Below are 15,869 nucleotides of genomic sequence, written 5' to 3'. Positions count from 1 at the left end.
ATAACTCAAATGTGAGGCCGAGTTTGTACAACAAGCGATTCAAGCTAATGTTCTTGAGCAACTAACCGAGGAGAGTATGTTGCCGGTTAGAGAAGAAGAAAATAGTGACGTTCAAGCAATTCAGGCAAGTGATCAACCTTCTACTATCCCACAAGAACCTGCACAAGCAGAAGAGGTAGCAAGTGTGGTTGAGGCCGAAGAAACTGTTGAACTAGTATCACATGATGGCAAGGAAGCTGAAGCATTGCCCGTACCTACTGATGATCATTCATTGCAAATCAATGCTGATGCTGAGCTAGCAAGATAGATAGTTAAAGAGGAGATTCTTGATGAAATGCCTTCACGAGAACAAATTCTTCGAAATGAACTGAAAAGAATGTATGATTGGCAAAAGTAGAGAATGTCCAAGCTTGAAATCATAGCCACAACGATCAATATGATGTGGGAAGAAGAGTAACGGTATCTTGATTGGACGGGCACGAGATCAATTTTTGCGGCCACCAAACCAGAGGAAATAGAAAGAGTTTTCAGAGAAAAACTAGCAGGCCGAGATGAAAGAAAAAGGAAAGGTCGAGGAATTGATGAAGACAATTCTAATCCTAGAGAAAGAGAAACGGCTGACAAAGCCATTCTAGAGAAAGTTAAAGATATCTCTATACATCAATCTGTGATTAGGGACATGCGTCCTGGTGTTGGGATGAGTCGTACTAATGAGGTACCCGAGAACACAGAGCAAGAAAAAGATGATCAAGCACCTGAGAAAGAGGCTTCGGGTAGTGATACTCTAGTACTTCACACTTCTTCAGGTGATGACGACGAGTCATCAAACAATCACCCTACTCGTCCTAATGATGCCCCAACTAAAGATGCACCTCAGTCAAGTCATGGATCATCTAAATCTTCTAGTTCCAATGATTCGGGTGGTGGTCAGAATGACAATCAAAGGGAAACAAATAAGCCTCATGACATAGAAGAACAAAGGACAATAGAAGCCGAGGATAGCCCAACTGCAAATCATCTTCAAGATTCTATGCTAGAGATTGATCATCATGATCACATATCTACTACTCCTTAAAAGGGTGATGAGCCAAGAAACAATGAAGTGAATGCATTGGCTCTAGTTGTGGTTGGTCCAAGGGCGAGTCTGAGCTCAGCCCGAGATAACAATTTGGAAGCATCTCGAGGTGCGAGGCATGAAGACTCGAACTCGAGGTGCGAGGCATGACAACTTGGTTGATCCACAAGTTGTACAATCCGAAGATGTAGATAACGGGCAAGTTTGAGCTCAGCCTGAGATGCAAGCATAGAAGTATCTCGTGGTGCGAGCCACGAAGACTCGAACTCGAGAGATGTTTTGGGTGATCTAACCATTGTTGAAGTGAATGTCCAAGCACATCCGAGCTTAGCCCGAGATGAAAACATGGAAGCATCTCAAGGTGCAAGCCAAGACGATCGTGCACAAGGGACACGAGCAACTGAAGAGATAAGTTCCCCTATCCCTTTACAATCTTCTGACTTATCTTCTATTCTTTCTTCCATCAAGGAAATGGCCAAGGATCACTAAAATCAATTCAATTATCTCAAGAAGACAATAAAACGAGTCAGAAAGAACATTGACAAGAAGAAGAAACATGACTCGCATCCTCTCATACTGTCTCGGAATGTTGAATTTGAAGAAAGGATGATAAAGGCTCAATCTAATAACGAGGAATCGTTTGCAAGCATAAGGGAGAGTCTATCCAACTTACAGCAAGAACAGCAAGCCATGAAGATTAATCAGTTCGGCCTTAAAGAACGAGTTGATCTATCATGTGTGAAAATGGATCTGGTCAACGAGAACATCGCTATCTTAAGGACAAATGTTCTCGAAAACCAATGGTCTATCAAGGAGCTTCAACTCTTGATCGCTCAGTTGAGCGAACTGGTCACCAAGGCTCTACAGGATCATGCCAACAAGGGGGAAAAGAGACCATGCAAAGATCAAGGCCGAGGTGACAAAGATGACAATGATGGTCGAGGAGGTAATGGCAATGATGGCCAAAGAAGAATTGAAAGGAATACTTCAAGATAAACATTTGTAGGTCTACCACCTCTACCATCATCTTCCACACAGAGACATGATAAATCTCAAGGAAGAGGACACAAGAAGAGGAAAATAATGACTTTAACCGCTGACGGAAAAGAAGTTGAATATATTCTATTTGATCAAGGAAGCGGTAAGAAATTCTACATGAAGAAGAAATCAAACCGAGACAGACAAGATTTCCAATGTGCGAGGAATGAAGAAATAAATAAGGACAACTTAAAGAAGAAGAAGAAGGAAGAATAAAAAATTATAGAAAGACAAAGAATTGAAATCAAGAAATTTGAAGAGATGAAAGCTAGATTGGCAGAAATAGAGATAGTAACACGAGATGATGATGACACCTTCAAATTGAATGACACTATTCAAATTGGCAGAAAGTGGTGTGCCGCTATTAAGGCCGTGGGTGTGACCGGAGGCGGAACGGCAGTGGTGGCGGGGACTAATGTTCCGTCGGTCGGTGGTGAGGCCATGGACAGTGATCGGAGAGGGGTTGCAAACGGAATATGTGGGGAAAAATCCTACCTATCGCAACTGATACCAGATTAGCGAATAGGATCGAATTGATTGAATGAATTATAAGGAGGGAGAGAGTCCTTTTATTCAAGTCTATCAGGACTCTCCTATTCTACAGGTTATAGTTAATGACTCAGTAGGAGCCACTTAAACTTAACCATATAATACAAAATAACAGATAATAAATAATTACATATAATAACTCAATTCACAGGAGAAACCAGTCAAAGCTTCTGTGATGGGATGACTGCGGTCGAGCTGATATGGTGGTGGAACAAAAGAATCATTCGAGTGAAGAACATTTCTGAAGCTACACAAAACTATCTCTTACTCCGAGTAAGAGAAAAGTATGCCAAGCTGATTGAAAATAATGACATTGTGGAACAAGACGAATTATCAACGACATGATTGACCGGGGAGATGCAAATGAAAGAGAGAGGAAAGCACGAGTAAAGAAATGATTCTCGCCAAAGACCTTGTGGTTTAGTGGTACCTGGTTGCACCCCCACATGGGAGGGGGTGGGTTCGAGCCTCAGTGGAGGCAATATTGGCTCTTTGTGCTTCATTTGATTGAGAAAGTAGCTATGAGAAAGTAGCTATGAACAGATACTACATTGTAACAGAGTCAATAGTACTAAAAAAAAAAGAACAAAATGATTCTCTTTATCTTAAGCCTTTTTTTTTTTTTGCACTATTTCATTTTCATGTAATGTCTTTCAAATCCTTAATAAAAGATGTGTAACTCTCTGGGGTTGCGTTGAGTTTTAACTTTCAAGCAAATATATACTCGTTGTATATGCACACTTTGTCAAACTCAACTATTCGACTATCATAGTGAAATCCATTTTTGGATAAAAATTAGCCTGAGGTTTGAGTATAAGTGTTGACATTATCAAAAACAGGGGAAATTGTTAGGAACCCCAAGATCTTAGATTTTGATGATACCAAGCAATATGCTTAGTGTAGGCCCCTAATTTTTAACCTTAGCTTGTATATGTTAGAACAGACCGAGTTCATGGGCTAGTTGATGTAATAGAATAGGCTGAGTACTACTAAGTCTTACTTAAAACTAGATCAAACTGCTGAAGCACGAGTCATTGAAGATCAGAAGACTTAAAGGCCGAAGACATGGTAAAAGAAAACTAAGAGAACATAGAGGCTGAATCATGGAAGGGCTTGTCTCTTGATATCTAAAAAGGCCGAATGGTTAAAGCAAACCATTGGAGGAGAATTCTGGGAGAATGATAAAGACAATCATTCTTATGAGCATTTAAGGCACGAGCAATGAATTACTCGTGGGGACAAGCTAGGAAACATTCTTTGAGCTTCCCTCTATTCGAGACCTTAAAGTCATGGATGATCAAACTTGGACTATCAACTCCTAGGAAGCAATCCCAATGAGCATTTAATGACATGTCCTTTAGTATAAGACAAAAAGACAAATTGTCTATACACTTTAGCAGACAAACGACTAAATAGTACTGACATCCACATGGCTCATATACCCAGCGGATATTGTACACTGGACAATAGGTTTTGAATTTTTGTCTTCCCTTCAACGAACACAAAATTCACACCTATAAATACCCTCACCCTCATTCATTTGGGTTTGCTGGTCTATAAGTGATATTGTTATTCATAAGCAAAAAATTCTCAAGCGATCCCAGTGTGCAACTATTCAAAAAAAGCTTAAAAGTCTCATCTAACTTCAAAGAAATCTTGTGCAGCTCAAAGTGTTGATTCAAGAAAATCAAGGCAAAGATTTCAAGTTAGTGGAAACAAGTTTTAATTCAACATCAACAATCTCTACTTGGTGTAGAAGTAGAAGGAGGCGGAGTAAATTTGGAGAAGTTGGAAAACTTAAAGAGCGTGACTGCCCAGCTTTGTGATCGAGGGGGCACGTTGAAGGAGCTATTGTACTAAAAATGGAAATATTAGTGCAATCCTTCACGAGTTGTGAAGAAGAGTGGAGTAGGCTTAGTTAACAGCCGAACCACTATAAATCTCTCTCTCTCTCTCTCTCTCTTACTTACGCATTTTATCATTTGTGCACTGCATATCATTTGACCAAGCCTAACCTTTTCTTATATTATTAAAACTGCGCAAGGTTGAAATTAAAATTCGGATATCATATATTTTCCGCTGTAAAACTCTTTGATCAAGTAATATCTCGAAAGAGGTTTTACTTGTGAATAAATTTTCTAAAAGCCCTAGTGAGTCTATTCACACCCCCCACCCATCTAGACCCACTTATCAACCTATCGGGACCAACAAGCTGGTATTTGCTGGCAGGTTCTGCTTTGTTGATGCGGGTTTCCATGGTCCAAACAACTCGGCGACATTCGGCTTCTACATGTATAATGGAAATGGTTCCTTTCTAGTAGCTAAAACGACCCTGTAGTGTGCCCACATGATCCTTATTTAGCGGAAGCCATAGCGGTTCGGGAGGCTTTATCTTAGTTAAAGGAGCATGATTATTCAAACGTCATTGTCTTCTCAGATTGTCAGACCCTTGTCTTGAATCTACACCACAAGGTTGTAGCTCGTTCGTATGTCGGTCATGTGGTCCAGTCTTGTTTATAGTTAATTTCATCTATTCTAGGTTGTTTTATTAGATTTATTAGCAGGGATGCCAATTGGGTAGCCCATTCTTTAGCTAAGTCAGAGGGGGCTGCTACCACCCGTTATGTTTGGAGGGATTTTCCACCATTGTTTTTGAACCTTTTGATGAGTTAATATATTCATTTTGTTGGTTTTCAAAAAAAAAAAAAGATTTCAATACTATATTTGCAACGGAATTACTCGGGGGGACGACAAAATTGCAGTGTAAGATCCGTTACAATATTTGCAACGGAGTAGGCAAGACAAAATCATTGCAATGGAATTGCAACGAGCGTTTTAACAACGAAATGCATTCCGTTGCAAAAAATGATTTGCAATGAAATTTGGACACTTTGCAACAGAACTGAGATTTTTTCTTGTAGTGACATTGCCTCATCAAAATCTAATTGCATATATTCCTAACATAATACAATCACCAATATCAACATGTAAAACCCTAGAAACAATACAATAAACAAATAAAAAACCTGGAATTGATGAATTGTGATCAATAACAATTAGTGAATTCGCATCAATTGCAGAACTCTAATTGCTTCTATTTGTTGTTTGATCTATGTTGGAGTAGAAGATCACAAAATGACTATGGAAGAGGCTGAGAAGAAGAACAATGATGAGAGAAGTTGAGTAGAAGATCACAACGAAGATGACATTACATGGACTTTATCGAGATTTTTTGTTTTACCAAAATTAACGATAAAGCTTGTATTTTTTTTACTAAAATTAATTTAAACATCTTATTATTACCTGATCCACAATGTTACGTGGGTAAAATTTGCCGATTACGCATAATAATCTATACTATATATAAAAACAATATCCTCCTCCAAAATTTTCCCGCCCAAACATAAGGGCATTTTAGTAATATGATAATTAATTAATTAATTAATTAATTAATTAATAATAATAATAATAATAATAATAATATTGATATAACTTCCATGCATATTTCTGCCTTAATTGCACCTAATTGACAGAAAATGAAAAAGGAAACCTAATTGATTGAAAATGAAATTAACCTCCAAATAAAACAATGAACACATACATTTTTTATGTATTCATCAAATGAGATTAATGTTTTTTGTTGTAATTTACAAATTTTAAATATTTATTAATTAAGTAAACAATAATTTTATTGAGATAAATCTATATCTATATCTATCTATATCTATATATCTATCTATATAAATAAATAAATAAATATATTATAATAATAATAATAATTTGTAAAAATTATTCCAAAATTCCTATCTCAAAATTTATTCTCCTCCTATCAAATTTATTTCCTTAAATTTAGTGACACAATTACCTAATCTTCCCTTAATTAATTTGGCTAATTAGGGGGCTAAATTGTGTAGGGCCGAAATAGCCTCCCTAATCGATGCATGTGAAGGACTACCATTTTTTTCTTCTTCCATCCACAGCTATGCCTCTCTCTCTTTATGGCTATAAATACAAGAAGAAACCCAGTCAGCTACCACCACTAATTTTCATCTCTTTTAGTTCTGTTGTTTTTTGTTTATATAAAAGCATCAATATTTACATAGGAAGAACCACCATTCTCCATAGATGTGTGACATATTTGTTGTAGCACTTTTGCTCTTCTCCTCATCTCCTTTATCTCTGCATTCTCCAAATCCATGAATCTCTTCAACAACCCACCGATTTCTCCCTTCCCCACCAAACCTCCATCCCCTCTCTGCACCTTCGCATGCATGGATTGAGAAGGGGTTTTGTCTATGGCGCTGAAGTAGGGAATTGCAGGGCTGATTGTGTGGATGGGAAGAGAATTTAAGCTTTGCTTTATAGCGTCAATGGCGCGAGCTTCAAGCTCATAAAGTGAAGTGAATAAAAGGTATTGTGCTTTGGGCACCATTGATAAGACCTTCAAAACACCATCAATCAATTCTTTGCCTTTGTCATGGATGGGAGTGGGAAGATATGACACTTGAATAGATGGGATTTCGGGAAGATAGTTAATTAACTCGCTTTGTATAGTATATTGTATATGATTATCATGCACTCATAGTATTAGTTAGAGCACCATTATCAGTAGATAATTCACAGTTTTTTAGGCCAAAGATGACAGCATGGAGGAGAGAGAGGGAAAAAGGTTATCCTGCAAATGAATGGGTTTTTGCAGAAAAGTGGGTCCCCTTGCATTAGTTTCTCCTAGCCAGCTTACACGTGGCTTTCAAGCCTGACATTTGTTTGCTTTTGTTTTTTTTTTTTATATAAAATTAGTTTTGTTTTATTTTTTTCTTTCTTCCCATATTCTCTTTTCTAATCACACTTACAAAAACTCCTCAAAAACCACAAAAAAAACCCAACTGATATAGATGCTCTTAATCAAGTGTGGCCTTATTACGTCATTTGGGGAACATGTGGAATTGCAGTAATGATTTTTGAAACCCACAAAAGCCAAAGATTAGATAATGCTTGCTGATCAAACTCAGCTTCATACTAGGTTACAATTTTTGGATCACAGGATCCCAAGGTCTTCCAAGCATTGTTCAAGAGTTTACAGTTGTCATTTCTTAAGTATGCTTTAAATAGGCTTAAGTTGTTAATAGTTGATTGATTTAGTGATAGATAGATGATAGCTAATTGTGTTAATTGTTTTTATCAGTTGATATAAATTGGTATGCATAAGAGGAGGTATTTGGTAAATTTAAATAAAAATTGAATAAATACAAGTACTATAATAATCAACAACTAAGAATAAATTAGATTTTTAAAATGTTTTTGATTGATTTAGTGATAGATTGATTTGGTAATATCCTACAAATAATTCACAGATTATTACGTCCATACAATTATGCAAATTATTTCAATTCACATATTATTACACATATAAAATTATGCTAATGGTTAATTTTGAATAAAATCTTATAATTATGGTAATTAAAAAATTAATTCACACATTATACTTTTATTAAGCTGTTTTTTTATACTTTTCGTTATATAGATTTTATCTAATCAATTGAGGAATTAATGGTACACATATTACGGAATAATTAAAGAAAATTAAACAAAAACATATTCGGACATAATTATAGAAAATTAAATATACACATATTCTGTCTATAATTAAATGAAATTAAACATACACATATTTGGACATAATTAAGGAAAATTAAATATACACATATTAGGTCTATAATTAAACGAAATTAAACACGCACATATTATTCATAATTACAAACATGTATTTAAATTTTCAAAAAAAAAAAAAACTGAATTTAACACTTTAATCTTACTATGGTAATTAAACATAGAGGTTTCTTTCATTTGATTATTGTATATTTTTTTTACCTAAAATAATACCAATCTTACTATGGTAACTAAGACTTTTCCTAATATAATTTTTAAGTAATCAATTTCAACATACACAAATATATAGATCTTATAATTTCAAATAAATGTATATTTTCAAATATTAGAATTGATTATAATTTCATCACTAATTTTATTATTTAAATATATAAGATTGCCATTCAAATCACAAGGAAGACAATTTCAGTTAACGCTTTCATATGCAATGTCTATTAATAAAAGTCAAGGGTAAAGTAGCAAATATGATCTCATGTTAAATTGTTATTGAGGAAACCAGTTTTTGTCTATACTCAATTGTATATTGTTGCATCAAGAGTTAACCATCCCATAGGTCTCAAAATTTGTATTTGCGGTAACTCTAGAAGAAATTGTACTTCAACTAATAATATAATTTACCAAGAAGTTTTTAATAATTTGTAATTTTAAATAATTTGTATTGAAATTTTAATTAAAAAATTTTCTTTTAACTAATTACCCATCTTAAATATCAATACATATTTTAATTGCAAATATCTATATTCATAACTTTTTCATATCAAATCAACATAAACAAAACTATATAAATGAATAAATCTAATATCTTCTTTTCATATATAAAAATAATTTAAATATTTCAAATTGTTAGTCCGTGCATCGCACGGGTATCATCCTAGTAATGGTAATATGAAATTCTCTTTATAGAAACATGCAAGAGAAATACAAAAAGATATACTCATATATAATAAATAAATAAATAAAAGTGGGAAGTGGAGTGGATTGGCGTCACGGCTCCATCACTTGAGTTGGGTCTCTGTTTCCTCTATCTCTTCAGCTCTCTCTCTCTACTCTCTAAATTTTGGCTGTATATTTGTGAATGAAATTGATCGGCTTCGTTCTATCTGGCTCAAGCAGACTCAGATCTCAAGCTCTCAGCTCACTCCCCTCTCTTCAAATAACTAACTTTCTACTTCCCTTCCCTCCATTTCTTCCCTCTCCTTGCTCCCTACTATCTTCTCTGCAACTCTCCTCGCCTCTTCCCTCTACAACTCTCTCTATCTCTCTTCCTCCCAACAAATAATTCTCTCTCTCTCTCTCCCACGAAATGGAACTTATGGCTCCTCTGGTGCAGCTGCCCAGAAGGGAAACCTTGAATTTCTGAGGTTCTAGGCTCTAATTTGTAAGTTAGAGTTTCTGATCTTTCTTTTCCTCTCATTTTCAACTCCTACCTTAAACCCTAATTAAATGACCTCTTTTTGCCCTCGAATTCGAAGCTGATGTTTTTTTAAAAATCATTTTTAGATCTCTGCAACTGAAGCTGCAGACAACTGGAGCATCTTTCATGAATTTTCAGGTTTTATATTCGTCCTTTTTGCACTTGACTTTCGTAGCTGTTATGGAGAGTATAAGCTAATAGCTGTAATGCTTTCAATAGTTATTGCATGCTCTGCGTAGTAGAACCTACACCTAGCTGAGTGTGCCGGGAGAATAATGTACAGGGTAATGAAATAACATTTTAATTGATAATATAATAATGCTGAGGTGATAATTTGTAAACTGACTCTATTATAAAATTTTTTGTGATAACTATGTGAATAATATTGTATATAACCATATGAACATTAGTGCATTATTGGAAAATTATTGACATGATGCACCTAGTTAGGTGCATCATGAAGCACACAACTATTTGCTCAAGGAATTGGTAGTTGTTCTCTGTATATTGATATGCAATTTGTTTTCTTTATAGGCTAATTTAGCCTGTTTTGGGGCTTTGATGTGATTGTTTTATTTTTACCATACAATATGCTTTGGTGTTTGTATTTTGATTGATATGCTTAAAACAGGCAGGAGCAATGAGTGGAAAGGCTGGGGTTGGGAATGTGATGGATTCTTGGAGTTTTAACAGTGCTTACAAATCCATAAAAGGTACCACTATATAACATTTATTGCTTTTTCTTTTGTATGGACCAACCAATATTTTTTCATGCTTATAGTTGTATATATTGCTTTTATCATAACTGTGAAGTATGAACATTTAAGTATCAAGAGCTCTCACTGCAATTGCTGAAGCAGTGTTAGTTGAAGTAAATGTTAGAGTGAATTTTATTAAGAATTAAGAACTTTTGGATAGAACAATTCAAATTGAGAAGGCCATTTCAGATTGAGAGAAAATGTTTTGATCTGATCTTCCAAGGGTCAAGATGGCGAGTAAGATTTTCTGGCTTGGGGAAAGGGGTATACCAGGGTCTATGAATTGGATGAGGTGAGAAATGAAGAGGTTTACGGGTGAAATGCAAGAACTTGCTGAAGGTCTGCTAAGCTAGGGGAAAGAGAGCTCTCTGGTGGGTTTAGAGTCTGGTCGGGAAGAAACTTTTCCCAATTCCTGTGGAGGTCTGCTCCAAGTGGAAAGTATCTAGTTTCCTATTTGGGTTGAAGTTGCTTCATTAATGATTGAAAAGGAAACAGTTTGGCAAAATGGTATTACTGATGGAAACAAAGGGAGGTGAGGGCAGCATGTCAGTCCGACTCCATGAAATCATTTATCAACAGGGATAGGAATGTAGGCAGGTTCCCTTTGGATAAGGTAATGCAAATATAAGTAATGCCTTTACTAATTTTGAAATTGAAAGTGCTACAGGCCGGGCCATCTAAAAGCTCATGCATTTAGCAATCTAGGCCTCCTCTGCAGGTTTGCATAAATGATCCATAGCCCAAACAAAACCAGTTTGGTTCTTTTAAAGGTCCTTTGATCTACAATTATAGAAGGGATATACAAATGTATGGATTATGCTTGCTATTATTAGGTTGTACACTAAACCTTATATGATAATGAAACACATGAGATGGATCCCACCTTTCTCTTCTTTACAACAAAGTTTGGATTCAAGTCCGTCCTTTAGATTGCAAAAAAAAAAAGACCAGAAACCCAACAGGAGTTAGCAGAAGTTAAGGGAAAGGCGCATCAGCTTTAAATTAGTAAAAAAAAAGAAAAAGAAGAGACTGCTTCTCCAGTAACCTGTACAGAACCTAATGAGTCTGAATGCTCCAAGAAAAGGGGTGCTACCCTTCTGGCATTTGTATGGGCAACCATGATATGGGATAGCATTTCAGAAGTGGATTTAATAGATCCAATATGGATTCCTCCCATACAATCATTTGATCCAAATGCAGCAGTTTGCTGTATCCAAAAATGATAATGAAGAGATTGGAGAAATTTGGTGAACTTTTAGGTATTGCAATTTGGCCTGGATATGACAGCATTAAGGATCTAATGGCTAATTGGCAAAGGTTGCTCAACAAAGAGAGATTAGGAATCAGCAAGATACAAGTTCAGAGCATGAAAGAGAGTTAAGAAGGCTGGAATGGCAGATACAGTATGAGAACCAAGAAACAAAATCCAAAAGAAACAGAATCAGGTTTTTGAGTTCTGGCTTAGTTTTGTGTAGGGAGGGGGTTACAGTATCATCTAGGTTTTTTTTGCAATTTTCTACATGGGTTGTACTACATTGGTGCCTCTAATAAATTCTTTACTTACCAAGAAAAAGAAAAAAGAAAAAGAAAAAAAACTTCAAGGTTCAACCTGCATAAGAATCTTGCATTATGTAAGAGAGTATGCCAAAGTTGAAGACATGGCCTAATGGTCAATGGGTGAACCGTGAGCCCTTACTGACTACATGAAGTTGAATTTCTAAACAAGATGAGATGAAACTTGGTCACATTTTCATTGGACAAGTATGTGATGCATTTGCCTATGCAATCTAAAGTTTCTTGTTTTCATGTTTCACTTTCTGCAGATATTGAACCCAAATCTATCACTGTAGTAGATGCCTCAGTCCTTCCAAGCATGGATGCTATGGATATTGGACTGGGATCTTCAGAGAAGGGAAATGCCAATGTCACTCCAAGACCAAGGAAAAAGACAATGACGTCTGTTTATCTCAAGTATTTTGAGACAGCTCCAGATGGGAAAACTCGGAGATGTAAATTCTGTGGACAAAGCTATTCTATTGCAACTGCTACTGGTAATTTCTCATGAATCTTGTTTCCCTCTCTCAAATGAAATGAATACATCGCTTTTATGTACATCACTAAGCACTCATCCAAATTTCCAAGTACAAGTTTATGTAATCTGTGCTCTTTGCATAAAGCTCATTTTTAAGCGTGCTAAGGCTTACATAGATTTCGAGCTTATATTCAAGAAATGAAGTTTTTATACTTTGCAGTAGTTAAGTAGTGGAGCTTTCTTGTGTTTAACTGGTCATCTGTATATATGCTTCCTAGATGTACAGTTTTACTCTATAAGAAGTCAATGCCTTGTTTTGATTCTCTCTCTCTATCTCAGGCAATTTGGGAAGGCACCTTGCCAATCGCCACCCAGGATATGATAAAACAGGGGATTTTGTGGGCAATACCATTCCAGAACCAGTCACAGTTACTAAGAAACCTCAGCCTCAAGCGAAATCACCTCAGTTTGAGCTTGATCATTTGAACTGGTTGCTTATCAAGTGGCTCATCTCAGCATCTCTCCCTCCATGTACTGTGGAGGAGAAGTGGTTAGTGAATTCCCTAAAATTTATAAGCCCATCAATACAACTTTGGTCAGGAGAGAAGTTCCAAACAGTACTGCGTGAAATTTTTAGAAGCATGCGGGAAGATCTTAGGGTGCTCTTGGACCAAATTTCTTCTAAGATCTCCATAGCTCTTGAGTTCTGGACTTCTTATGAGCAGATACTTTATATGAATGTTACATGCCAGTGGATAGATGAAAACTGGCTGTTTCAGAAGGTCCTCCTTGATGTTTCTCGCATACCTTGCCCTTGTGGGGGTCCTGAAATCTATCATGCTCTGGTGAAGGTCCTCAAGCTCTATAACATTGAGAACAGAGTCCTTTCTTGCACCCATGATAATAGTTCAGTTGCTGATCATGCATGCCGTACACTTAAAGATGACATGGATAACCAGAAAATGAACCACTTTTGCTATCTTCCATGTGCTGCTCATGCTATGAATTCAATTGTTAGTGATGGATTAAGAAGTACAAAGTCAATACTCTCCAAAATTAGGGAATTTGTGCTTCTGACAAATGCGTCTTTAGAAATTTCAGAGGAATTCACTCATTTCTGCCTTGCTTATCAAGAAGGAAACTGGAAGATCCCTCTCGATGCCTCAACTCGTTGGAGTGGTAATTACCAGATGCTTGATATAGCGTGCAAGGTATTTCTTGTTTTCCCCTCCCTAAAAATGTTCTATATTGTGAAGCTAATATACTTTTCTCCCTTTTGTCTTTTGTTTGTTATTTTTAGGGATAAGGGTTAAATAGGCCCTTCAACTATATGCCAAAATGCAATTAAACCCTTAAACTAAAAAAAGCTCCAATTAGACACCATAACTCCTCATTTTTATTCAATTTAGCCAATAACTTTTTAAATTTGTGCAATTATATCAATTTGCAAGTAAGCTTGAGGTAATAGTAGGTAAAATAGAATTAAAAAATAAAATTAAAAAAAATTTTTTTTGACAATAAAATAATTAAAAAAAAAAAAAAGAAAAAAAAATCATAGATTGCCGGCTTCTCCGTTGACTCGTTATTGTCCCCAAAGAGAATTTGGTATTTTAACTGTTTAAATCAAGTTGATTTGCGGAAGGCCTTAGGGAATTTTATTCTTTTTGGTGAAACTATTTAGGTGTCAACCTGTAATCTCCCTTTGTTATGATCAACAAACACAACCCTAACCCTGCATACAAAGAAAAAACAAAATACAGGGTAAAAAATTGGGAAATAACATTCTATTTGGAAATTAGTTGTAATATTGGACTATGTTACATGATACAGGCAGTAAAATCAATGGAAACTGTTGTTCGGAAGTATGATGAAGAGCTCGGCAGTAGGCTGCTGCTTAGCACTGCAGAGAAGAATGCTGTCAATATCATGCATGTGTATTTAGAACCATTTTACAAGACCATCAATAACATTTGCACCAACAAAATGCTAACTATTGGATTGGTTCTTTTCTTCATGGATCACATTTCTGAAATGATTTCAACCTGCATAGAATCCCGGCATAGTCCTGATTGGCTCAAGAGTGCTGCTGAAGACATGTCTACGCATGCCCGGAGCTATAACGACCAAGTCTGCAATGTATTCATATACATGACTGCCATTCTTGATCCACGAATAAAGGTTGAACTCATTCCTGAAAGTCTCATTTCCGATAATTATTTGGAGGAAGCAAGGAACTATTTCATCAGAAATTACTCTACCAGCCCCTATTCATCCATATCCAGTTATGTTGCTCAAGAGCCCGAAGATGGAGGGACAGTTTCTTTTGCTGAAGAGATTGCTCGTAAGAAACGAAGGGCTAGCATGCCATCTGCAACAGATGAGCTCACCCGGTATTTATCAGAGCCGCTTGCTCCAATGCCTACAGATGTCCTGGAGTGGTGGAAGGTAAATGGCACATGCTATCCACGGTTGTCGTTGATGGCTCGGGATTTTTTAGCAGTACAGGCAACTGCAGTGGCACCTGAAGAGCTATTCTCTAGCAAAGGTGTTGAGATTGATAGGCAGCGGTTTGCTACATCACATGAGACTGCTCAAAGTATGCTTTGTGTGAAGTCATGGATTGAAGGAGGCTTCAAACTGATGTACAAATCAACCGAGATTGATTATGAGAGGTTGATGGAACTAGCAGCTGCTTCGGCAACTGATAATCCCTCCACAGTGTCTGGCAAGAAACATAAATGACAAGCAATCAATGTGAGAGGACAACACTGAAATGGAATTCATGTTCATATATTACAATATTTATTAACACTCATGTTGAGGAAGGGGTTTCTTTGGTACTATGCAGATTGGTGAGCCATTAGCATACTGGTTTGACAGGTAGAAAGAAAACTAACCATGAAAAGTGGTTTCTTTGAGCTTATAGGATGTGTATTTTGGGTCAAAATTTTATTTCTTTTCTTTTTTTTTTTCATTTTTTAAGTATCTAACAAAATAGTGGCTTACATCTGTTTTCCAACTTCCAAGGCAAAGTTTGTATGTGCCCAGCAAGGGTTTATGATCATAAATCCATGTTTTAATTTATCTGTGCAAATCCTTCTCCCGATTACAGTTTAGAGGTGTTTGCCTACTTCTCTTCACTCAATTATGAATTTCATTCTAATTTTATTATGAGGTCTGCTAATTTTTTTTGGGTGTAGCCCAAGATTTTCACCGTCGAATACAATAACTAATCTTCTTGCTAGATTGTAGGCACTTACGTCTGCTATGCTTCATTGTAACGACAGAAACTAAATGTCCATATTTTTCATTCATCATTCGCCACTTAATGAA

General features: G+C 36.2%; 1 protein-coding gene across 1 annotated transcript; it reads left to right on the top strand.

The window, feature by feature from the left end:
* The first annotated feature begins 9,318 nt into the window (after positions 1–9,318).
* LOC115996819 (zinc finger BED domain-containing protein RICESLEEPER 1) lies at positions 9,319–15,652 on the top strand. The gene is made up of 6 exons (XM_031236241.1): positions 9,319–9,710; positions 9,833–9,884; positions 10,378–10,459; positions 12,328–12,555; positions 12,876–13,747; positions 14,367–15,652. Exons 2-6 carry the CDS (start codon positions 9,873–9,875, stop codon positions 15,276–15,278), a joined length of 2,106 nt encoding a protein of 701 aa, XP_031092101.1. The 5' UTR covers positions 9,319–9,710; positions 9,833–9,872; the 3' UTR covers positions 15,279–15,652.
* Positions 15,653–15,869: the final 217 nt, after the last annotated feature.

This window comes from Ipomoea triloba, chromosome 11 (genome assembly GCF_003576645.1).
Source record: "Ipomoea triloba cultivar NCNSP0323 chromosome 11, ASM357664v1".
NCBI lineage: Eukaryota > Viridiplantae > Streptophyta > Magnoliopsida > Solanales > Convolvulaceae > Ipomoea > Ipomoea triloba.
Note: the sequence above shows the minus strand (reverse complement) of the source record. Positions and strands in the feature narration are given on the sequence as shown.

Bases quoted from the DNA above. Each gene is read 5' to 3' on its own strand.
- LOC115996819 (XM_031236241.1), top strand. The intron at 10,460-12,327 runs GTACCACTATAT...CACTTTCTGCAG, and splicing joins TGCTTACAAATCCATAAAAG to ATATTGAACCCAAATCTATC. The intron at 13,748-14,366 runs GTATTTCTTGTT...TACATGATACAG, and splicing joins TGCTTGATATAGCGTGCAAG to GCAGTAAAATCAATGGAAAC.